General features: G+C 38.4%; 4 protein-coding genes across 5 annotated transcripts; 2 read left to right on the forward strand and 2 right to left on the reverse strand.

Moving 5' to 3' along the window:
• Positions 1-996: 996 nt before the first annotated feature.
• Positions 997-10351, forward strand: LOC145889757 (sodium/hydrogen exchanger 9B2-like). Its single transcript, XM_082980788.1, has 12 exons — positions 997-1219; positions 1439-1612; positions 2106-2251; positions 3122-3249; positions 3937-4073; positions 4492-4629; positions 5103-5224; positions 5495-5635; positions 7138-7234; positions 8526-8674; positions 9823-9906; positions 10015-10351. Exons 1-12 carry the CDS (start codon positions 997-999, stop codon positions 10315-10317), a joined length of 1842 nt encoding a protein of 613 aa, XP_082836914.1. The 3' UTR covers positions 10318-10351.
• Positions 10352-11108: 757 nt separating this feature from the next.
• LOC145889869 (palmitoyltransferase ZDHHC13-like) lies at positions 11109-15648 on the forward strand. The gene is made up of 13 exons (XM_082980916.1): positions 11109-11242; positions 11514-11678; positions 11777-11885; positions 12045-12183; positions 12321-12453; positions 12674-12852; positions 12913-12986; positions 13209-13341; positions 13605-13717; positions 13956-14152; positions 14320-14469; positions 14998-15197; positions 15326-15648. Exons 2-13 carry the CDS (start codon positions 11532-11534, stop codon positions 15453-15455), a joined length of 1704 nt encoding a protein of 567 aa, XP_082837042.1. The 5' UTR covers positions 11109-11242; positions 11514-11531; the 3' UTR covers positions 15456-15648.
• A 13-nt stretch (positions 15649-15661) lies between these two features.
• LOC145889870 (tetratricopeptide repeat protein 8-like) lies at positions 15662-19943 on the reverse strand. Of its 2 annotated transcripts, XM_082980917.1 has the most exons (12): positions 19801-19943; positions 19605-19725; positions 19270-19374; positions 18544-18656; positions 18395-18484; positions 18282-18326; positions 17894-18067; positions 17591-17702; positions 17190-17328; positions 16589-16760; positions 16122-16328; positions 15662-15903 (listed from the first exon to the last, which is right to left on the reverse strand). In XM_082980917.1, the coding sequence occupies exons 1-12, from the start codon at positions 19903-19905 to the stop codon at positions 15787-15789; spliced, it is 1500 nt and encodes a 499-aa protein (XP_082837043.1). In that variant the 5' UTR covers positions 19906-19943; the 3' UTR covers positions 15662-15786. The 2 variants fall into 2 exon arrangements, with proteins under 2 accessions (XP_082837043.1, XP_082837044.1); XM_082980918.1 differs by having other exon boundaries at positions 19605-19914.
• Positions 19944-20182: 239 nt separating this feature from the next.
• Positions 20183-21839, reverse strand: LOC145888491 (dehydrogenase/reductase SDR family protein 7-like). The gene is made up of 3 exons (XM_082979245.1): positions 21252-21839; positions 20887-21049; positions 20183-20390 (listed from the first exon to the last, which is right to left on the reverse strand). The coding sequence occupies exons 1-3, from the start codon at positions 21795-21797 to the stop codon at positions 20185-20187; spliced, it is 915 nt and encodes a 304-aa protein (XP_082835371.1). The 5' UTR covers positions 21798-21839; the 3' UTR covers positions 20183-20184.
• Positions 21840-22838: the final 999 nt, after the last annotated feature.

Genomic DNA, 22838 nt, shown 5'->3' on the forward strand with positions numbered 1-22838 from the left:
GCAAATCAAACACTCCCGCCCAATAAGTGCGGCAAAGAATTCAGACTGACAGCTCCCGACTCGAGTCACGTGATCACGGTTGTGCTTAAATGTGCACCTCGACATAATTGGGACAACAGAATTTGTCTAGCTGCGGATTGCAACGGTTGGAACGACCGCGAGGTTCGGCTGTGTTTTACAGCGGGAAGCATATTGGACGCGTACCTGCATTTTAACCCAATGCTGAAATTGGCAATGGGGAAAATCTGACCTCAGACATTGGTCGTTACGGAGGCCAATACAAAGGAGGACGTGGGCCCCGCATTGTTCAAGATTTGAGTATTTGGTGTAAACGTTAAAGTTTATAGAACGCCCTTTTTACAAACCTCTCTTTTACGAGTTTTTCAGCGAACTGGTGTTTAAACATGGGCCGTCACCGCTATTGTAAAGGCTTAGTTGTTTGAGCTTGTTGTGGTCTCAAGTTTTAGGACAATGTATATTTATATAAATTTTGATTTGTTAGCTGTGCAGGGCGTTTTTCTTATGTGGACAAACGCTAAAGAAATGTAAATTTTCTCAAAACTGTGTTCTCATGGATCACGTTATTAGTTCTATTGTGTTAGTTGCAATGCAAGACGCTCGCACCATCGCTTTCTAGTGAAAAAGGTGATTCATCAGACGTGTGTGATCTCAGCGGTTTGCTTAAATATATAGAACGTGTTAGATAGGAGAGGTTATCGTTTAAAGCAAATAAAATCCCAATAAAGAAAATCAAATGACTTGCAATATCAATTTGGCCCAGATCTAATTGCACCTTGCTTCGTTTGCGCAGCCTCGCCAGTCGTGGATAGCAAAGGTGTGGTTGATTTATCATTCGCGTATAGCATGCCAGTGAGTTATAGCATGCCAGTGAAATGTTTTAATGCTGGTTCTGTTTCTTTAAAGCAGCTAAAATTCTCCTAGAATCTGTCTCTCTCCCTTGTTTTCGCTTCCAAACAAAAACCAGTGTCATTGAGAATGGTCACCAAATCGCCATCCAACTTTTCGCTGGTTCGCTCTGATTCCGGGATTGACATAGCGAGTGACTGTGGGATCCACATGGACAAGACGCACTCAACCGACACCCCGTCAACTCCAACCAGCAGTCGGTCGGATCCGGACGAAGGGGCATCTCGATGGTCGTCATGGAAACACAAGCTCTTCCCGCCGCGAGGTTCCCCTGCCAAGTGGTTTACGTGGAGTAAGTTTTTTTTGTTTGTGCGAAGCCAGCGTAAGTCGCCAGGAATTTTCCATCCGGGAACTTGTCGATTTTCATGCTCAAAAATATGGTGTTGAATCAAAAATCAAATCTTTGATCGAGCAGCACTAGTTTTGTGGTAAAATAGATGCGCAAGTTAAAGATAATAGACATCTTCAGCGGCACCAGCTCTTTTTATGTGTTTTTTTTATTTTTTATCAGCACTTGTTCTCGCCCTTGTGTTTGGTGTGATTTGGGCTTTGGCCCCTAACGAGATGCAGCCGGGAAAGAGTTGGTTTGGACTCACCATCACCATCCTCCTCTGCTTCGCTTCCGAGATCCTCATCGTCAAGATTCCAACCCCGCGGGGATTCCCCCCTCCCCCACCACTTCTGGGTGAGTGTATTTTACTTTCCACCTGTTTATTTATGCCTCGTTCTATAAAAACGCGTAACCGTAGAACAGAGCTTTGATAACCTTGGTAATTCCTTCATGCACAAGTAGCGGTTATCGGAGTTAAATGCAAGAACCAAGACCAATATTTTTCGTTATATTCTTTTCAAACGGCACATTTTAGAGTAATTTGATTTAATGCGGTAGATTCTGTCTTATAATCGTAATGAACGCGCGGAGACAATACGTACATTTGGTCAGGACAAGAAACTGTGACTAATTTTATTTTTTCAAACTATTTTCAAATTAAGAAACAAAAAATCTGTCACTAATTTTATGGAAAGGATGTATTGCATGTGGGCTTAAACAAATCAATGCTGGTGTGTGTTCGTTCAGAATTTAATGACAATCCCTTAAAAAGGTTTATGATTATCAAGGCCTATATGTAACCCTAAATCAAAGGTGTTTACCTATGTAAGCCTAAATTTATACACAGCATCCCTCTTGATGGGCTTGGCGCTGAAAAACCTTCCTGCACCTGTGAATGTTGCGGCTTACATCTCGGATGACAAGAGCAGGACGCTACGAGAGCTAGCCCTCACTGTGATCCTGACCAGAGCTGGATTGGAGATCGACCCAGAGGTGCGCGACCTCATAACTATCTCAAATGAGTTAAAGCTAACACACCTGCCGGTATCATGTTTTGGCGCTTGACAAATACCGTCAATAGCTATAAAGAATGTGGTAATAACAGCCTAAGCGCTAAAAGGTGTCTGCACAATAAAATCGGTAAGAATTCAACGATTCGCCAGACCGTGATGTTTCAGATTTCAAAGTTTTGACAAGAAAACGAGAAGCCGTCAATAACTTTAAACGCATTTTCACCAAACTTGCCAAATGCTTGTTTTGGCAATTCGCCATCATACTCAGAATTCTGATACGGACTCCACCAAGCGTCATCTCGCAGAAGAGGGTCAACGATTACTTTGCAATTTACACAATACACAAATGCCCACTTGGCTCGCGGCTAAAAAAGGCACCAGCTTGCAAAGCGTGCCAACTCAAACGATCTGAGTGACGGCAACCTAAAACAAACAGGTTTTGCAATGTTTTGAGTCCAATGTATGGCGACAACGCCTAGTGAACTGGAACAAGAGCACAGATAATGTGTAGCACGAGACGTACAAAAATGTAATAAAACAGTATAGTCACACAGGGTCAGTCACATTTGGGTAAATGTTTGCGTTTCACCAATGTCACGACCGAATTCCACCTCATAATGTTTTCCAACGAAACAAAACCACGAAGAACTCCCAAGTTTTCGAATCCTGTAGCTTGCCACGTCCGATAATGTCGCACAACATGTAAATTTTCGTGGTTAAGGTTGTTTTGCACCGTATATTCTCAACGAAAGAGTTGGTGGCAACGCTCACCACGTTGAAACTGTCGTCAGATCTGTGTGTACATGTTCTAAAATTAGCGCAATTAATATCGAATATGGTTGCTTTACAGGCGATGGCGAAAGTAAAATGGGCCGTTGTGAGACTTGCGTTCTTGCCCTGTCTCGCCGAAACTGTTACTTTCGGTGTGATCGCCCACTTTTTGTTGAATTTTCCTTTCGAATGGAGCTTCATGACGGGGTCAGTATCAGTAACACACAAACTATAAATATATTGTAAATATTTTATGTTTAGCATATACACGTTGCTATATAGAAAATTTAAGGCTATTAAGTGTAGTACGACGGTTGAAAAATATGACATGATATCATCGAATTAACAGAAAACTTTTCAAAGCCTTTAATCCTACTAAGTGCTAAGAAATGAATACCATGACCGTGCTGTGCTTGTTACAAGTTTACGACACCAGCTTCCAGATGTGTCCACACTTACAATAATTTATTTATTGGTCAAATCAAGCTTAATTGTGACAGGTGGAGCGGTGACACCCAATTTGTAAACGCGTTCAGACCTGTACAAATTGCAGACATTGCACAAAGTTTGCTTTCCGCGCCTACGCCGAGCCCACTGAGAGGCTTGCTCGGCGTGCAACAAATAATGTTGAACCATATATTTAGGGATCGAAGGTTACTGGTACAGTCACAAGACAAGAGACTAGTTTTGCCTACAACTAATTTGCCTGCCCTTGGGAAAACCTTTTTTCGAAATCAATCAAAACAGAAGAAAGTATTTCTCGCTCTATATTCTGTTTTCAGCATAATCAATGGTTTGCATCAACAGCGCTGCCTCTGCTGTGCTTCAACAAGTCTGTCTTACAAAATCGAAAACAATAAACAGTGTTTTATGACGTCACACTTTCGGTTTCAGATTTATGTTAGCTGCCGTTTCTCCTGCAGTGGTTATTCCTTCACTAATCATCTTACAAAGCGCAGGCCTCGGTGTGGCTGAAGGCGTCCCTTCATTGGTTATGGCTGCCTCTGGAATCGACGATGTTTTGGCCATTGGTAAGGTTTTTTTACCTTTATCTGTGGTTTATAGAGTTATTTGACTTCGAAATATAAATATGTGTATAAGTATATGGAGCAATCGGATTTGTTAGTGCGTTGGTATATTAAAAAAAGCGTTGGCAAAAGCGAATATAACACCAAATGCATTCCATTGTTCCGTTTGTTGAAAATTTACTTCAATAATGAGACAAATGTGAACCAAATATGCCACAAAAACCTTTTTTCATTTAAGGTTAATTTTTTGATTTTGTATTTTCAACTTGGTATTATATTCATACCAACGTAATTCGTTTCTACGTCAAAAATTTGCAACGACCGACGTTTCGGTCGCTATCGACCCGACCACAGTAAAGATACCGCACAAATCCTGCATTGCGTTGTGTACTGCTGGTCTACAATTGAACAATCTTCGCAGCCGGGTTTTCGGTTCTTCTTGGAATTGCGCTGCCCGGGGGTTTAGAGGAAGAAGTGATAGGCGGTCATCAAATGGCACTCGACCCAACAACCACAGCGTTTACGTCAGTGACGGTGAACGGCACGACAACAGCACCAGGTGAAAAAAATATATAGGAATATTGCTCTAGGCATAATAGATAGTTTTTGCGTCTCAACACTCTGAAGGAAATGTCAACATATTCTCCACCAAATATAATTTTATTTCAAGTTTATGAGAAACAAATTTAAATATTTGCTTCTGTCGCCAACGCCTGTTCAAATACTGATGGCGACTTTAGGTATGGAGTAATATGAAAACAAAAATGTAATGGACTACAAAACACACTTCCGAATTCAGCTGAACGTCAACGTAATGTTATTTCCGTGTTGTTTGCTTGTGTACATGATCCTAAAACACAACAAAACTTTAATTGACTTTGTTTGCTCCGTTATAAGGAAAGTTCCAATACGAGAACTTCAATCGAAATATTCCAGTCATCTCGGTGCGGGTTCTGGGAATCGGATTGTTTGCATACTCCTATTGCTTGTTATGATTGCTGGAGAAAACAACTGACTCTTTTGTATTCGCAGTGCCACATAACGTAGGCAAGGAGATTGCCGGAGCCGTGATTGAAATTGTGATCGGCATCACTGCTGGTCTCCTGCTTGGATTCTTCATCTCCTACATTCCGTCACAGAAAATGCACTATAAGGTACTTTTTTGTGCTTGTTGTTGTCGACTTCGCGCGCCTTTTACTTAATGGAATGTTATGCTGTTATTGTATTCGACTACAGTTGGTCTGGACCATGTTCTTGTATTTTCAAAACTTGGCAAACTTATTTAAAAAAATTAATATAATTGAGTTGGTAATTGTAAGTTTATGGAAAAAGTTTTTGGTTTAGAATCTTTCCCGCAACTCGTAAAATAATCCTTTATTGTAATACCCAAAGTGGATGAAAGTCGTTAACGTGACTCGTTGCAGAGCTTTTGTCGCGCTTTTCTTCTGCTGTCGATCGGCATCTTTTTTGTGTTCGGAACGGAAATATGGGGAATTCCCGGATCTGGAACCCTGTGTGCCCTCATCATGTCTTTCGTTGCGGCCTTTCACTGGGGGGATGGCACGGTAAGTCCGTAAAACACACATTTCAAGCCAAGTTGCCTGAGCGACACTCATGCGGGAGCTTGCTAAATTTTTGCAAGACAACATCGAATTCAAATACATGAAGATAATAAAAAAAATAAACTGTAGTGATTATCTGCAGCAGCAAACTACAACTTGGTATTTTTGTTGTTCCCAATTAATAAAATTTGCTGCTTTAAACGTGAACACGCCGCAATACAACAAAGATCAAGGGAAAGTCTATTATAATGAGATAAACGCAAGTCGCCAGAAAATTTAAAAAAATGCATTTTAGCCGCAAAATATCACCTGGTAAGGTTACAACAGGTCAAACTATTTTAACCTCCAGTCACGCCCGTTTTTCACGTTTACCAACTACGTGTTGGGTTCGTCGTTTTCCAGTAATTCTCAACATGTTGTTTGGGCCTCAAACACTCCACTACCTAATACTAAACACCCCTAATATATTAGTGGGTCGTAAATGCTGCACGCTTTGCATAGCCCTTTATACAAACAGTAACGTAGGTCATCGCTGCAGATAATTTTGATGGTAAGAATTGTCCGTTTGCAATCAGCCAAAAATTTAGATAAATAAACGTGTAAATGAACACACTGTAGGTATCTATCTAAAAAAACACACTCATTTTTAAATACGAACGCGCGATGTGCATATTGCGCCAGGTGTCTCTCCAAATCGCAAACAACAATTGTTGTTGCCACCGTACATTCTTTAGGGCGTTTTTAAACTTTATTGTCCTGGGAGGGGGCAGAAACGTCATGGCATTCAGCCGTTTTATCTCCAAACGAACAAAGCGATTGTGCAGTAAAAAGTTATGCACGCGACCAAGTTTCACAACTGAACAGCCACCTGTCGTTAAATTGGTTTCATTGTAATTCTGTTTATTCCCTCCACCGCCTGTTTAAATATTACATTATGCGCGGATGATGCGTTACAAAATGTTTGCCAAGCGTTCTTGGTGTTTGCTCCAAATTAAATCAAAGACGCTGTACATTTGTAATCATCGCGATGCTTGTTTGTTAGTCATCAACAGCCTCCATTTAACGACGCGGACAGAACAAAGGAATGGAAAGTGTACCTCAGTTTTATTGGGTAATTTGTAAAGTACCGTCAAGCGGGCGTGCGGGTAACAGTTAAGTCGTGTTGGTTTTCTACATTCCAGCGTCTGTTCCGCACAGATTTTCCAAAATCGAAGCAAAACGTTACGCGTTGCCGCTACGAGTACAAACAATACATACAATATTTTTAAACGTTCTGTTCCGTTTGATTTATGTTCACACAAATAAATCTTCAGAGCATTGTAACCTTTCTAAATTGTCTCGCAAATTATTTATCCAAAGTACGTTACTCAGCCAAAGTACGTTACTCAATGCTGATATCATTACAAACAATAGTTAACAGAACTTCCCCAAGATCTCATATATTAGCATCAAACACATACTCAACAAACTTGCTCCAATTCTAACCGAGATTTAAAACACCGCAGGAGCCACTGGAAAGAATTTGGCATTACATGTGGTTGATATTTCAACCTATCCTGTTCGGACTGACGGGTGCTTTGGTGGACGTCAATATTATGGACCGTGAGTTAATTTAAATTTAAATTTTCAAATAAAGGTTACAAGTTCAAATAAAGGTTACAAGTTCAAATAAAGGTTGTTTTTTAAAGGTTACAACATCGTACTTTTCTTTGTTGCGTTTTTGTCTAGAATTAGCTAACCATTAACGTGGCGTCGCCCACAAATGACGAACGTCACAATGTCCAACTTAACAAAGACCAAATAACAGTTTAAATTTATACCCTTGTACTCGACATAAGGCCTTGCCGATGTTGATTCAAGCCGTACTGCGTTTGCGGAAGTAAGGAACAAAAGAATTTCTGCAACTTTGCATTTATCGGTTTAGTTTCTACAATTAGGTATGAGCAGATCGTCGCACAGTTAAGTTAAAATCCTGTTTGACGGTAAATGCTGAAGAACCTCATCACATCCAGGTCGACATTCTCGCCCCACATACAACCGGCCTAAGTCTGTAAAACAACCAAGTCTGTAAAACATAGAAATATGCGCGTACGTAAACGTTCAGGTGTTAACAAAGCAACCACTTGTTATCTTTGGTTAAGGATTGAAATTAAAATACAAAACCAAATTGTACTGTCAACGTTGGCAGTTGGCACACATTTCTGTTTTATGTATACTTCTGTGTGGGTCCAGAAAAGGCAACCTGCTGGCTGTGATGTTTGGTTCTTTTTATCATTTACCCTGTTTGACACCTCTCTGACCTTAGGTCAGTGCAAACATTATCACGTGGGTTGTTGACCGTTCCGACATAGAAATGTTACAGCGGCATGTGGTATATTTTCGACACTCCCTTGCGCAAATACCCGTTTGGCGCCAAGTGTTTTGACAAACATCATAGTCCATAGCACGCCTAACAACACCTGGTAATAAATATAGGTGAAAATTTTCCAGCACACTTTAAGTGTTTGCTTAAGGACTTGTAACTCTTCGGACATAATGTTATGTCGTTAAGCGATTATCTGCACGTTTTGGGATGCAGTTACTTAATGACGTATATGATTGAAACTTTCGGAATTAAACACGAAAAAATACCCAAAGAAAAAGATTGAAGTGATTGTTTCGGCTGTAAATTTTGCAAAATTTTTTTTAGAAACGAATGTAGTTTATTTGCGGTTTAAGGTTTTTAATACTACTTACAATCAACGTATACATGGCTTATACTTTATATTGCGACGAACACAAAATGTTACAGCTCAAATGTTGGTATCATATCCCATACATTTTGGCTTACGCGTTGCTGTTAGATAATCACAGCAAGAGTAAAACTAAATCAAAAGCAATAATTTTCTAACAGCGACCACTTGCGGACTCGGCATCGCTCTCCTGGCTTGCTCAATGACCGCCCGATTGATCACAAGCACCTCTGTTACCTTCGGCCTCAACTTAAAGATGAAGGAAAGGATATTTGTTTCCATCTCCTGGATACCTAAGGGCACAGTACAAGTACGTCTTATATACATTTGACTTTTAAAAAGTATGAAGACAGGTATATGGTGGAAATGTTTCAAAATTAGAGTCTCCTATTTTGCACCTGATCTTTTCCAAGCCAACCAATGAATTTTTCCCAAATAGCTGCTATTTTGTGCCCAGCGAAATAGTCATGGCAAACAACCATTGTCAAAACACTGCGATTACAAAATACGGTGACTGGATCCAGACCGATCAGATGAATCAGTTATGTGTAATATTTACCCAGCTTTATCTTTCCTCCTGGGTGGAGTTTAAACAACAACCTTTGAAAGGTGACGCCCTGTAAACGTTGGTGAAAAAAAATGTCAGGACCATATCCACCCCGAGTTAACTTATAAACCTTACAAAAATGCAGATAAGACAGACTGCTTCGACTCGTCCAAAGTCCTTATTAAAGTTAGGTAGCGTTAGTTTACTCAAGAGCACGTTTATCTAAAACTAACATGAACACGCCGGTGGTTGGGGTTAAAATTGAAACCTGTACGAAATAGGTGATCCATGTTTCTTGTTGATATGTTCGCATTGCAATCATTTTTGCGTTGGACAGAAAAACTAAAAAGTTGGAAATAATGCTACAGAATTTCCACACAAAAACAACAAACAAGCATTTACATGTTTTTGACGGCAATCCCCTAAAACAGTCAGTTTGAATTAAAGTCAGCCCAGACTGGGTACTTTGCCCGTTGTCTAGCTGACGTCACAAAGAAAGCCGATTGACGTCAATGTGTGAATTATGGTCGTAATAATAATTGCTCAACAGAAGTAGTTCGTGTATTCAAGTTAAACTTTTAAACTGAGTCATCGCGGCTAGGTTTCCCCCTTTGTGTTGAAACACAAACACTGATCTACTGTTTCCGATTAAACCACCTAAAATCTTTCTCTTTGTTTCATTCTCGAAAAACTACTTCATCTTGTTCGAAAATCTTTTTTATTCAATAAATACAACACATGTTCTATTGCATAAAAATGTAACTTTTATGCGAAATGAAATTGAAATAAACTATCTTTGTTGCCATACGATTATGACAAAGTTTTAAAATTTGAAACACGGAAAATTACGCTTTTAATTACAGCTGCGTATCATTGAATGATCTCAAAATGGCAACTTCTTTAAATTGCAGGCAGCCCTAGGATCGGCAGCATTGGACCAAGCGAGAAGACTCGGATTTCCACCAGGTAGTGTCGAATACCACAGAGGGGAGCAGGTAAATCTAAAAACAGTTGTTTTAACACATGACTTACTGCAGTGAGTAAAAACACTCGCCAGCAAAAAAATTGTTAGTAAAATGTGCTGTACGTATGTTTTCATACAGATTTTGGTGCTGGCAGTCCTTGCAACTTTAATAACAGCCCCCATCGGAGCGTTTGGGATAAGTTACTTTGGGCCCAAGCTCCTCCGAGCACCCCCCGGCTCCGCTATCAACCCCCATGACAACGAGGCATTCCAAGCGTCAGATGAAAGCATGACCGTCGTCGACGATCACGACGGTAACAAACACAGTCACAGGCACTCGCACCTCCCCGGCTTGCAAGTAGTGGTGGACCACACACTGGATGAGATCCAGGAAGAGGATACGAGCGACGACGGCTTTACGGACGAGGTTGATGCCATGTAGCATCCGTTTCCCAATATAATTAACTTGTTTATTTTGCCAATTAAAGTCGTTTTATCGCGCTATTTTACTGCTTGCTCTGTTGGTGATATGGTTTCCATAAAAAAACAGGATTTACAAACATTACCGAGTTTTTATGCTCTAATCCTTATGTTGGTTACCAGTTAAATACACCAAGAATAATGCGGGCAAACTAATATTGGCGGAAAACTTTAACACAATGAATGAAATTATGACTTTACAGAAACTTGCTTCGACTTGTAATTGCTTGCACCTCGGTAATCCGCGTAAACGTATCGTGGTTATGCGGCGACATCTGGCGACAAAACATTGCACAGCTTACGAAAAACAATGAAGTGTTATTTGAGAAACCAATGAACATGTGATTAAACAATGACTTTTTTTAAATCGACTTCAATGCATGTGACACTTACACAACATTCGTAAATATCAACAATTTAGATCTCCTGATTTCTCAGTTGCAACATCTCTGCAGACTTTCAGGACTTCAACAACGTTACCGATTAAACCCTTTTTATTATTAATTCGCAAACAAAAGTGGAGTCCATTACAAGAACCGTGTGCATTCATGTCAAGTAGTTGTATGGTTGCACTTGCACCAACGTTATGCTAATAAACCCTCACGAAAAGATGTATGTGTATGCGTTTTTCAATCTAGATTCTAGACACAGTTGATTGCTGAAAAAATATATGTGAAATACAAAAATTGCCAAAATTGCACCTTTTCGCATGAAAACCATGAAAAATCGTGGTAAGCATCTCTTCACGGTTCAGTACACGCCGCAAACGGAAATTTCTGAAAAATAGTTTTTCTTAGCGAACAGTGGAGCAAAAGAAATTTCACGTGGCGTTGAGCTGTGTTTTCCTCGAGGAGTTTGTTATGGGTTTGTGAACAGTTTACATACAGGTATATTTTTTGTTTCAATATACTTTGTGTTATTTGATGAAATCTAACATAAAATCGTTCGTAACCAAGTAACGTAGGCCTAACTTCTAAGTTTTTACGTGTAACTTCTAACCACCGTCAAAACCGTAAATTACGACAAAGCAAATGTAACGTCATTAACCGAAGTTCCCACTGCAATCCATGCATCCAACCTGCGCTGTTTATTTGTATTAATAGGAAACGATTGTCATATGTGTGCTTGGTAATGTGTTTAATTTAATTTTGAATTTAGGGTGTCTGTGCATGAAGAATGTCTTATCCAAAGCAAGCAACATATCCTGAGCAGGCAGCTAGTCACAGCATTATTCTTAGTCCCATAGTGCAAGCGATTAATCAAAACTCTCCCAGAACTTGTTTGGATTTACTGAAAGCAGACCCGGATAAAGTCAATGAAAGGGTGAGGGACTGTTAACAATATTGTTTTGTGAAAATTTTTGCATAAATAGTAATTGTAAGCCCACATGTACTAAAGCCATACTTTTTGTGATATTCCAGGGATTCAACGGATCTACCCCACTACATCAAGCATGTTTGAGAGGTCTACTCGCAATCGCTCAAATACTTTTGGATAAGGGAGCTGATCCAAATGCAAGATCTGATTTTGGTTTGTGTTTTCAATGCCATTAAAAAATGGATCATTTTTTAATCTTTAACTACCTTAGTATAAGTTAAAGGACATTGTTTGATCTAGGGTTAAAATATCAACAACAAACAAAGTTAATACAGGATAAGTTGTGTAATCCAAACAATCTTCTGTTAACAGAAGAAACACCCCTTTTGTATGCTTGTCGTCACGGTAATGTCTCCCTAATTCATCTCCTGATAACATCTGGCAGCGATGTTGACATGACAGATAAAAATGGCAGTGGTTGCATGCATTATGCTGCCATGGGCGGAAGCATGTAAGTTCGAAGTAGGAATTACAATATCCAAATTAAATCTTTACAAACTAAATCATGTTAGTTATCATATATTCAATTTGGCAATGTGATTGGTGTTTTTTTATGTGCCAAATTTAAATGTTGGTGTTATTTTTCAGTGTTGCTGTGCATTACATAGGAACACAAACCCATTTGAACTTCAATGTACAAAACAACAATGGAGATACTGCATTACATTTAAGTTGTCAAAACCGCAGTATAATGCTCACCAATTATTTACTGAGAAACTCTGTAAGTAATTAAAGACTACTTCCAGCACCAACGACTTTACATAAGCCATAGTCATATGCCAACTTAAAACAATGTGCAAACATATTAACCCTCAGACAATTTGATTAGCTTGTTAATGACTATTTGTCAAGCTGTTTTTTGTATAGCACCTAAAGTAAGTTTATTCCTGAATTTTTAAACAAAGTGACTTATCAAACTTTCATGATATTGTTTTTCTCAGAGGTGTGATCCACACATACAAAATCGCAAAGGTGTTACTGTCCTGCACACTGTTGCAAAACTCGGAGATAGTGGGCTTTGTTGGAAACTTGTTTCTATAGCGACCTGTGGTCTTTGTCATATCAAAGATGACACAGGAAAGACGCCTTTAGACGTTGCGCTGAGTGAATCTAATGCAAGGTGGAGATGTCCTGACGTTGTCACTTTTTAAGTGGTTTTTATATTTTACTTGTGCTACAGAAATAAGTTGCTTGTTGAACAACTGGCATTTTATGCCAAGCAGGATCCAAAAACCCCACCCAAAGGTCCCATCGGTAAGTTGGTAAAATTTGCAAAAGCTAAGGTTGAATATTTAAAAGTCATGATTGTTTTTAAGTCTCCTTGACAGCTTTTCAACAATAAAATAAATAGTTTTGCAAAGTAATGTCATGAAAGTAAGTCACGAAAGAACACATGCATACTTATGCCAACTACAGTCCCGATTAGTGAATGCTGGACCAGTATACATCCATCAAGTTATAATTAATTACAAACAGGAACATGGGTGATGCTTGCCATTCTCCCATTCGTTTGGGCTGGAGCAGTGTTTGCCTTGTCAAGTTACTTTGGCAGTTTTGCTGCTATCTTTGCACTTCTATCATTCTTGCTGCTCATTGCATTTGTGGCCAGGTGGGTTTTTTGTAAAGGGAATTTGACTTAAAACAGGTTACATTGGGTTGAATAGGTTCAATAACCTGTCTTTCCGCCATCAGACAATTCACAAAATTGAACGTAACGGGGATGGACCTAAATTTACACAATAGATTATCAATACTTCAGAAAATATTGCATTTTTAGGCAAATATGCATGTCAATGCCTCATGTCTGTGTGAGGAACATAAAAATATTGTTTAAAGCAAAATGTATTATTTATCACGTTTCATTTTTAAAAGGCAGGGACACAGAATACTCCATCCATGTGGGTGGCCCAATCCCATATTTCTCGGGGGTTTCGCTGGAGGCATATTTCACTGCATCATCGGAACTTGTTTCAAGATTATTCCTGATATCCTTTGATAATTAGCTTGGCGTGTTGCTTGCCAAAAAAATTGATTGGACACTTGGTGTGCATATCTTGCAAGTGTCAACAGTAAAATTGTTTATCCTAAAAACTGTATTGAACTTTAGCAGGAATGCAAAATTTTGCTAGTTTAGTATAAATTGGAAATATTCTTGTTTTACTTATGCATTTGAAATATTATTTCATCATCTGAATTTGTATTTTACCTTAATTTGTGTCTTACAAATGTGGCCATGTCCCATCCAAGCTATCATAATATTCACCATGTGTGCCTTTTGTCTTTATTACCTGCACTATTTGGTTGTTGGCGACCCTGGTATAGTTCGGCATGGCCGTATAAGTAGCGACGGTAGAGAGTTGGCAATAATGGATATAGTTCGAGGAAATGCCCTAGAAGCCGACTTTTGTCCATATACAGAGGTCGGCAGTTGTCATTGAACTAAATGCCCTTAAAAAAATCAACCTGCCTTGTGTTAATATGATGACTTTCCAAAGGAATAACAAAGTATTTTTGAAAATAATAGCAAAATGGCAACATTGAAAATCTCCTGGTTATACCACTACTTTAAGAAACATAATAAATTTAGGTAATCAAACCTGAATGGACAAAATACTGCCGCTTGTGTGAAAGAACAGTAAAGAACATGGATCACCACTGTCTCTTTCTCAACAACTGCGTTGCTGTCCTCAACCACAGGACATTTGTTGTGTTTTTGATCATTGTCATGATGATGCAGGTATGTCTAGGCCGATCTAGAAAAAATATTAACGGGGTGTTCAGTTTCGTTACCTAATTAATGAGGGCGTTGGATGCGGACTTATAAGGTCGCGCTTTCGAAAACGGTATTGTTGACGGGTTACCAACGGCACGACGAACGATTGTTTTAAAAGATAAGCGGCCATCGCCGCGTGAATGCAGAGCGCAACCGATAAACAAAGCAACTGTGGAGACGAACACTCGGTCGTAGTAGTGTTCGTTCCTGCGTAGCGGAAAGTGACACTAAAAGTTCTGACACTGAAGTATAAATATTTTATCCATAGTCTTCAACACAATTAATGCAACAACCCAATCAAATCACTTTTATTTTGCCAGCTAATTTACTACACACGTGAACAGTAAGCATAATACATAAAATGGCTCGGACACCGATAAAACCATAAGGGGAACAACCAAAAACATTTATGCTGAATTTCTATTTCAAGATGTATTAAAGCATAAGAAGTAAATTAAGAACCCCAAGTATTTCTAGTGTTTTGTCTTGCAGGTGTTGTTCGTTGTGGATGTGGTGATGATCACTGAAACAGATTCGACACTACCTCAATCCCTGATCAGCCAAATTTTTCATTCCCAGCCCTGGTTGTTCGATTTGGCTCTTCTCTGTGTGCTTTCTTTCACATGGGAGTCTACACTCGTTATATCACAACTTCTAAATATTGCAAGGGGACAAACCGTGTATTTTAAAAGGTAAGAAAAACAGCACTGCAAAGGGGGTGTTTTACTGAAATACCTATATTCCATTGCCAATTAAAATTATTTGCAGACGATGTGGTATCGATAATTTTCACACAACAATAAATAAAAAATATTCTCAGGTGCCAAGGACGTCTGTCCAAAAAAGAAGCCATTCTTAATGTTATTCGGTTCTTCCTCAACCGCCAACCAACGCCTGACAGTTGCACAGAAAAATACACAAACGATGAAAATCCTCTGCTTTTCGCATAGCCCATGTGTTTGCAATGTTACTTACCAGTAGTGCTGAATGAGGATACAGAGTATTGTTTGCCTTATCTTACCTTGCAAAGGACATTTTATCTTTGGAACCTAAATCTGTAGCATTGTTTCACTGTAATATTGCTGTACTTACTCAGAAAATCTGGTTTTATGGACTTAGTCACTGTGTTGTGTTGTTTACTGATTGCATAGCTTTGCGATACACAATACATGACATCATAGCTCAAAAATATATATTTTATTGTTGAAATTGCTTTTAAACACAGTGACAAGTAAATAACATATTAGCACCGTTATTGCTCTTGCAAGGTGAAAGTGCAATTCATAAGTTTGTAAAATGTTGTTGGAGTCTTTTAAGCAGATCTTTAGAATCAACATGATCTGGAAATGCTTGAGTAGCCTTCAAAGATGATGTGTAGCTGCTTTGTAAGTCTCCAACCTGAAAGAAAGGTTAATGTGAAACTATTTAGTAATTGCTGGTAACAGAGTTTCAAGCAGCAGTCACACTTTATGGCAGAAATTTTATAATGGTGATTGTTAAACCATTTGCAAAATGAATATCTGAAATTGTGTGGCATGTAACAATGAGTGTTTGCTAAATTCTCTTATACTTAGGAACAGTTGTGTTAAACATTTATGAAATGAACATATACCCACCGCCTCTGCTATGGTGGCTTGGTTGTAATGTGCTTCATAGGACATAGGAGCAAGTTCGGCAGCCGATCTAAACAATGCTTTAGCTCTTTCAACATCACCTCTTTGCAGTTCAAGCACAGCAAGGTTATTGTAGGCTTCTGCATGTCCATTGTTAGTTGACAATGTGAGGCGTAAGCATTGGTAAGCCAGGGTGTTGTCACCAATTCCCTGTTAAAAATAACTTGACATCTCAGCAAGGTTACTCAAAGCAGAGTGAATGTGAAGCACTGAACAGCCATAGGTAGATATCTACGCAGAAATTCAGATTAGAATTAGAGATGACTTTCCAAATAAGATTACCAACATTTTGCTCTAATTTGCCAAACTAGAGAATTATTTACTAGAGAATAAGTGTACACTTCATGATTTACTTCCTGCTGATATTGATACAAACAATTGGAACCTTAACACATATGGTGTAACTGTACCAGTGCCAGATGGGCAATGTTGTACCACACATCAGCCAACTCATCATCATTGGCAAGATCCACAGCCCTTTCAAAGCACTTCAGGGTCATGTCGTACTGCTGGGCATAGTAACAGCACAATCCCAGGTTGTTGAAAAGCTCAACATTGTAAACTCCCATTTGCATTAATCTCCTATAAGACATGAAGCTTTTGCATTGATATCCCGATAAGCGATAAATGTGTATTTTTTTGCTCAAAAATCCTTGAAATGCAACCGCATACATTATGTTAATTGTTAGGATATGAACAAAAAAAATAAAGTATATATTGCCATCTAGTGGCAATTACGAAGGGCAACATCTCGGAAATTAATTGGTACATTTTTTTAAAACTTAGAATTTTTAGTTATTTTATCAGCCAATTATTTTATCAGCTGCTGGGTAAGTTTCATTTGATTTGAAAAGAGTCCTGTCAGAAAAGTGATTGAAATTGGGTAATTTTATATGAAATCAAAAAATTAACAATTAATTGGGTTGGTAATCACGTTTTGGATAAATGGAAAAGTGAAATGACCCATTTATTTTTGATAAATAACAACAAATATTACGACAATACCTATACCTATACAGTCGGATTGCAATTTCTGGTTGGTCGGAGTAGAAGTAGTTGGCAGCGATGGAGGCTATTGCTTCAATGTTGACTCCGTCACTTTCAAGAACATCTTTGTACCACTTTGTAGTGTTATCCACATCATTCATACCTGCGGAAAACATGTTTAAATGCAATTTAATTTGGATGATTTACAAGATGTTTTGCTGTGTTAGTAACAACATTAAACAAAAAACAAGAACACAGTTTAAACAACGAACCAAAAAGATAATCATCATGCATAATTGCCTTCATTACTTTGTCCCAAAACTTCCCTGATATTACTTTGTCCCAAAAAAGCAGCACAGCACTAACTTGGTGTTGGTATTGCAATCACAAGACTCAACCACAATATTTCTTTTTTGCAAACTTACCATCGTATATTCTTGCTGTAGCAACAAGAAGACTTCCTTCTTTTGGAAACTTCTCCAGTCCTTGTTTGTATGTTTTAATGGACTGAAGTGGTTGGTCAAGTCTCTGGTACACCTAATTAACAATATGCAAACACAATAGAAAAATGATGCACAACACCGAATAGCAAAAAAAATTTTTTTTTTTACTGTAAATAGACGTTTGTATGTAAATATTACCATGTATTACTGGGTTTACAAATACATAAACTTTAGAGGATATACTTTGCAGTTTTATTTTGCCAACACATTTTAACAGAAGTTTACTTTTCCAAGCAACAACACAGTATCGAGCATGACTTGTTGCTTCAGTGCAGATTTGTATTGCTTCTCAGCATCTCGAAACATCCCTAAGCGGTGGTAACATTTTCCCAACTGCACTTTCCACCACCAGTCTTTAAACTGTTGATGCTCTGATGCTAAAGCCGCCAACTCTAACGCCTTAGCAAAAAAAGAATTTTTTTATTTATATGTTGTTGTTAAGAGCTTGCTGCAAAGTAAGCTTAAAACTTATTATCATATTGTTGTTTGGATCGTATGATTAGGGTGCCTCTGCAACATATACATACATGTAAAATATGTGCAGCCAGAGCAATTTACATAAAGCTTGCAATAAACATAATTATTTCTGTTATAGAAGAATTTGAGAACTCACGTTTCTCACATCGTTTTCATGGTAGAAGATGTACTCAAAAAGAACCTTCAAAAATAAACAGCTTTACAAAACAATGTAGGCTCAATGTTTACTTTGAAGTCATTAGTAACTACCTTTGCCAGATTTGGACGTGCGGCATATTTGTTGTAATTGAGCCTAGATAAATTGATGAAGGGGCCTCCTGGATGGGAAAGCATTGATGCCTGCTCACAAAATACATTGTTTAAAGCAGTTCATGTCAAATAAAAGCGTTAAGACTTACAGTTCCAAGGCGGACAAATCTGCCACTTGCACTGGTGACAGGTCGTGCAGTGTGAGCTGTACGTGGAGTTCTTAATGCTTGTTCCATTGTACCAGGTCTACCAGACTGAGTACCTTGTCAAAAAAGTACATATATATGACCAGGGGCGTATCCAGGAATTTTTAAAGGGGGGGGTCCAATTTTTTTTAGGGAATTCCCCGATTTTCAGGTATAAACTATTGTGGGCGAGAATCGCAAAACACGAACGCCGGTGTTCGCGCCAATCGTCACATAAACGGTGGCTTTCTGGCTTGCGCAATTGTGTAACGCTATGGAAAGTTTAACAACTAAACTAATTGACTTTCACGCAAGTAAACCGCTTGTCATTACAACGTGGCCACTAAAAAACGACGTTTCGTCCAAGAACTGACGAAAAATGACACTTGTTTCGTAACAATGCAACATGTTTGGTAACAATGCCAAGTGTTCGGTAACAACGCTCCCTGTTTGGAAACAATGGCGAATGCAACACGATGCGGTTTTTAGGTCAACGTCAAAGAAAATTTCTGGTTTTCACGCGGATTTTGACGAAAAAATACAGCGGCGTTTGTTCGGCTATCAAAAAAGACCAAAATATTTCACAAAAGGGGGGGGTCCGGACCCCTCGGACCCCCCCCTGGATACGCCCATGTATATGACCGATGTAATACAAATGCCTACAGCCGCCAATAGAGAAAAGTTTCTTACCAGGTCGAACAAAACCACTGACAGGACGTCCAGATTGGGACACAGGGCGAACTGCTTGATTAACTCCACTTGCACTAGTTGGTGCTTTTAAGCTTGTGCCTGGGCCTGTAAAATGTAATTCGTTGCTCAACATACTGGTTGCCAACTAGGTTTTTATTTTTAATTTGCTGTAATACCAGTTAGTTAGTATAGCAAAACTTGGTTGCGACAGTCTTTTTGAACTTTTACAAGTTTACTTAAAATGTCCACAACTTGCCACAAAAGTATTAAACACTATGAGAAAAAATCGAAGGAAATGTTGATCATAGTCAAGTGCACAAAATTTCTTCACTTACGAGAAACTTGGGCCACTGATGTATCATCCATTACCATCTCCGCTATTCCCTGGTCATCAGCTTCAACTTCATCGATGTAAACTTGCTCTGTCAATGCCTTGGCCTTGAGAGCCCACGCAGACTTGGAAACAAATTCAATTTTGCATGTGAAAGTTATGTTTGGTATATTACTGGTCTGGATAGTCACACCAATTACCTGGTCATAAGGATTTTTGTCTAGGATTTGCGTACATGCAGTAACGCAATCTTCAAATTTCCGCCTCTTGTATAAACTTAATGCCATGAACAGAGGATCCATCATGCACACTGTACTATTTTACCTGCATATGGAAAATATTTGTTCACATTTAAAATGATTCTGCTACAATGTTCAACAAAAACAACAAGAAATGACCCAGGATTAACAATATATGTACCATATAGATATTCAGTACTTCCCACACAAATAATAGTTAAGATTGAGAGTGATTCATAAAATTTACAACACAGTTTCAAATTGCACGATACATGGTCATGTCAATATAAAAAACAACACTTCAATCATAACGGCATGTTGCTAAATTTTCCACATATGTTTTGATCAAAGTCCAGCCCTTTTGCGCATAATCCAAAAGTAAAGATCGGGAAATAAAAATCTGATCCACACAGCAATCTTGTGGTGAACAGGAGCAATCATTTCATCTTTGTGCTGCTTGACAACAGAGTTAACTACTTGGTCGGCAGCATATTCCACATCCATACCACTTTGTATGTTGCTATCTGTCTTCCCATATTGTGAGCCATCACCTGAAATTCAATAAAACATTTCAGATGAATATGTTTTGTATGGTTAGAAGTTATCAGTTGCATGCTGGTTTTTTTGTGTCATTTATCTGTCATTGACCCAATTTTTTTAGAAATGTCACAAAAAATAAAAGCCATTTCGGACACAATGTCCCAAAGGAAATTGGCTGGTAGATTATTCAAGTTGCTTACATTTTATGAACGAAAATATTATACCGTAAATGACCAAAATAAATTGAAAATGTCCTAAATTTTTGCTGGCATTTCGGTCATTTGACAGAAATTTTTTAGTGAAAAAAAAAATCAGGTTGCATGTTCATAAAAAAGAAGATAAGGATAAAATATATTACGTTTTAATAAAGAAACACCAATGACAGTTGCCGAAATGACTATGGACTTAAATGCCAGTGTTGTTACAGAACTATTTCAATATTCCCAGATATTTGAGCACTTCATGTTTATCAAGAGTAAACCATGGTTGGCTGAACCAGAAACTTACCAACAAGTGCATTTTTGGATATATTTGTCTTGATATAACTTGGGTTAACAGTGGTCACTTGAATGTTATACTGATGAATTTCCGGACGCAACGCATCATAAAATCCCTGTGAAGCATGCTTGGATGCAGAGTAAGCTGCTCGTAATGGGACAGCAATCTTGCTCTATAGAACATTTAACTTTTGAAATAGCTTGCAACTATATAAACATTCAACAAGAAAATCAAGTAAAATAAAAATGATAGAAGTAATATAATCCAATTGTCTGCTAACTATTTTAATTCAGGTATATACTATGTGATGGGTTATGTTGCTTAAAACTTTTAGAACATTATTTGTTCTGATAAATGTGACTACAATTAGTTACCTGTACACTTCCAATTCCCACTATATGACCGGAACCTTGTGCGACCATGAAAGGCAAAACAGCTTTGGTCACTGCAATTTGGCCCAACAGGTTAACGTTAAAAATCCGCCGAAATACATCAGTGTTTGTAGCCAGGACGCTGCCTTTTTGACTCAAACCAGCATTGTTAATCAGGATATCAATTTTTCCATCACAGTGTTCAACAATGTTACGTATTGTTTTGCCAACATTTTCAATATCGGTGACGTCAAGTTTAAAAACGGCGGGTGGCTGTGCGATTTCATGCAGTTTAGTATTTTTCTCTTCCAGCTGCAATTTGACTTTTTCTAGATCTTCAACGTTCCTCGAACATAGCACAACTTTGCAGCCGTATTTTTGAAATGCAAAGCAACAGGCCTTTCCCAAACCTGAGCTTGCGCCTGTTATCAAAACCACTTTGTTTTTCAAACTGATTCTTCTGGTTGATTCGTTAGCCGGAAGTTTTTTCACAAAAATCCAGAGAAAAGATAAGACTACGATAACCAACATAATTAAGGAAAAATCCATGGTCACCAACCCCACTTTGTTTTCCAAAACAAACGTTGCTGCTAAAGTACAAGAAAGGAAAATTAGTTCATGGTTTCCACAGTTTAGCATGTGAAACAATGCAAAATCACAAGAGGCGCAATAGACTTGAAATTCACATTACCGTACTTTGTTATTATTTTTATTCCAGTTACAAACGGCCCTGTGGGCCTATGGAAAACCGCCCCCTAATAGTAGAATATTCACTTTTCTAAATGTAATTTAATGCGTGAAAAAATTGGCGGTTGCAAGTTGAAAAAGTGAAGGCGATGGCAAACATGAATCACGCTGGAATCCTTCCAAATATGCAACAGCCACCAATCATTCTCGTACTATCAATAAGTTATCGTAATTGCTGGCAAACATCCACAGCTGGCGCTGAAACCACAGTATTTATACCAATCCCGACACTCTACAAGCCAATAATGGTTGAGGCAGTGCTTCTCAACCTCGTATTGCATACGACACCCACCAAAACACAAAAGCCACCCATATGGAAAAAGCAATGAACGTCCGCATAGTAATGTTAGGCTACCATAAATATAACAAAAATCTCCATAGTGAATACATGGAAAAAAGCTAGCGACACCCTTAAAGAGTTACAAATGGCACGTATTGATGCCGCCGCACCCTTTTGGGAATCACTAGGTTGAGGGCTTGTGCGTGCCGTTGTCAGCTCAAACCAGAGGGATGTTAGTTAACAAAAAAATCGCCAGTTAACAAACTTTGGATGTGGGTAACTCAGTCATCTTACGAGGTAGCGCCTTAATATTTTTCACACGTAATAGATCATAGGCTGAACTTTTGAACGATATACAAATTATGAAAAAATTATACATATTATTATTTGAATATGAATATAACATGTGTGTTATGACATTACTCTAAGCAACTATACGTTTGCCGCTGGCAATATTTTTTGTCTCCATTCTACCAAATAATACCAAATTTTGCCCTTAAAATAAAACTCGCACATTGTCAAATTTGCAAAACAAAAACCATACCATATTTTCCTATGTTTTG

This window comes from Ascidia mentula, chromosome 2, assembly GCF_947561715.1.
Source record: "Ascidia mentula chromosome 2, kaAscMent1.1, whole genome shotgun sequence".
NCBI classification, from domain to species: domain Eukaryota; kingdom Metazoa; phylum Chordata; class Ascidiacea; order Phlebobranchia; family Ascidiidae; genus Ascidia; species Ascidia mentula.

What these genes read in the sequence shown, in the direction of transcription:
- LOC145889869 (XM_082980916.1), top strand. Translation starts at nt 11,532, where the DNA reads ATGTCTTATCCAAAGCAAGCAACATATCCTGAGCAGGCAGCTAGTCAC. An exon ending in ATTATTTACTGAGAAACTCT is followed by an intron (nt 12,454 to 12,673) that starts GTAAGTAATTAA and finishes TGTTTTTCTCAG; the next exon opens with AGGTGTGATCCACACATACA. An exon ending in CTGAGTGAATCTAATGCAAG is followed by an intron (nt 12,853 to 12,912) that starts GTGGAGATGTCC and finishes CTTGTGCTACAG; the next exon opens with AAATAAGTTGCTTGTTGAAC.
- LOC145889757 (XM_082980788.1), top strand. Translation starts at nt 997, where the DNA reads ATGGTCACCAAATCGCCATCCAACTTTTCGCTGGTTCGCTCTGATTCC. An exon ending in TACCTAAGGGCACAGTACAA is followed by an intron (nt 8,675 to 9,822) that starts GTACGTCTTATA and finishes TTTAAATTGCAG; the next exon opens with GCAGCCCTAGGATCGGCAGC. An exon ending in AATACCACAGAGGGGAGCAG is followed by an intron (nt 9,907 to 10,014) that starts GTAAATCTAAAA and finishes GTTTTCATACAG; the next exon opens with ATTTTGGTGCTGGCAGTCCT.
- LOC145889870 (XM_082980918.1), bottom strand. Translation starts at nt 19,905, where the DNA reads ATGATGGATCCTCTGTTCATGGCATTAAGTTTATACAAGAGGCGGAAA. An exon ending in ATCAGTGGCCCAAGTTTCTC is followed by an intron (nt 19,375 to 19,604) that starts GTAAGTGAAGAA and finishes TACATTTTACAG; the next exon opens with GCCCAGGCACAAGCTTAAAA. An exon ending in CACGTCCAAATCTGGCAAAG is followed by an intron (nt 18,327 to 18,394) that starts GTAGTTACTAAT and finishes TTATTTTTGAAG; the next exon opens with GTTCTTTTTGAGTACATCTT.
- LOC145888491 (XM_082979245.1), bottom strand. Translation starts at nt 21,797, where the DNA reads ATGGATTTTTCCTTAATTATGTTGGTTATCGTAGTCTTATCTTTTCTC. An exon ending in TGGGAATTGGAAGTGTACAG is followed by an intron (nt 21,050 to 21,251) that starts GTAACTAATTGT and finishes AATGTTCTATAG; the next exon opens with AGCAAGATTGCTGTCCCATT. An exon ending in ATCCAAAAATGCACTTGTTG is followed by an intron (nt 20,391 to 20,886) that starts GTAAGTTTCTGG and finishes ATTGAATTTCAG; the next exon opens with GTGATGGCTCACAATATGGG.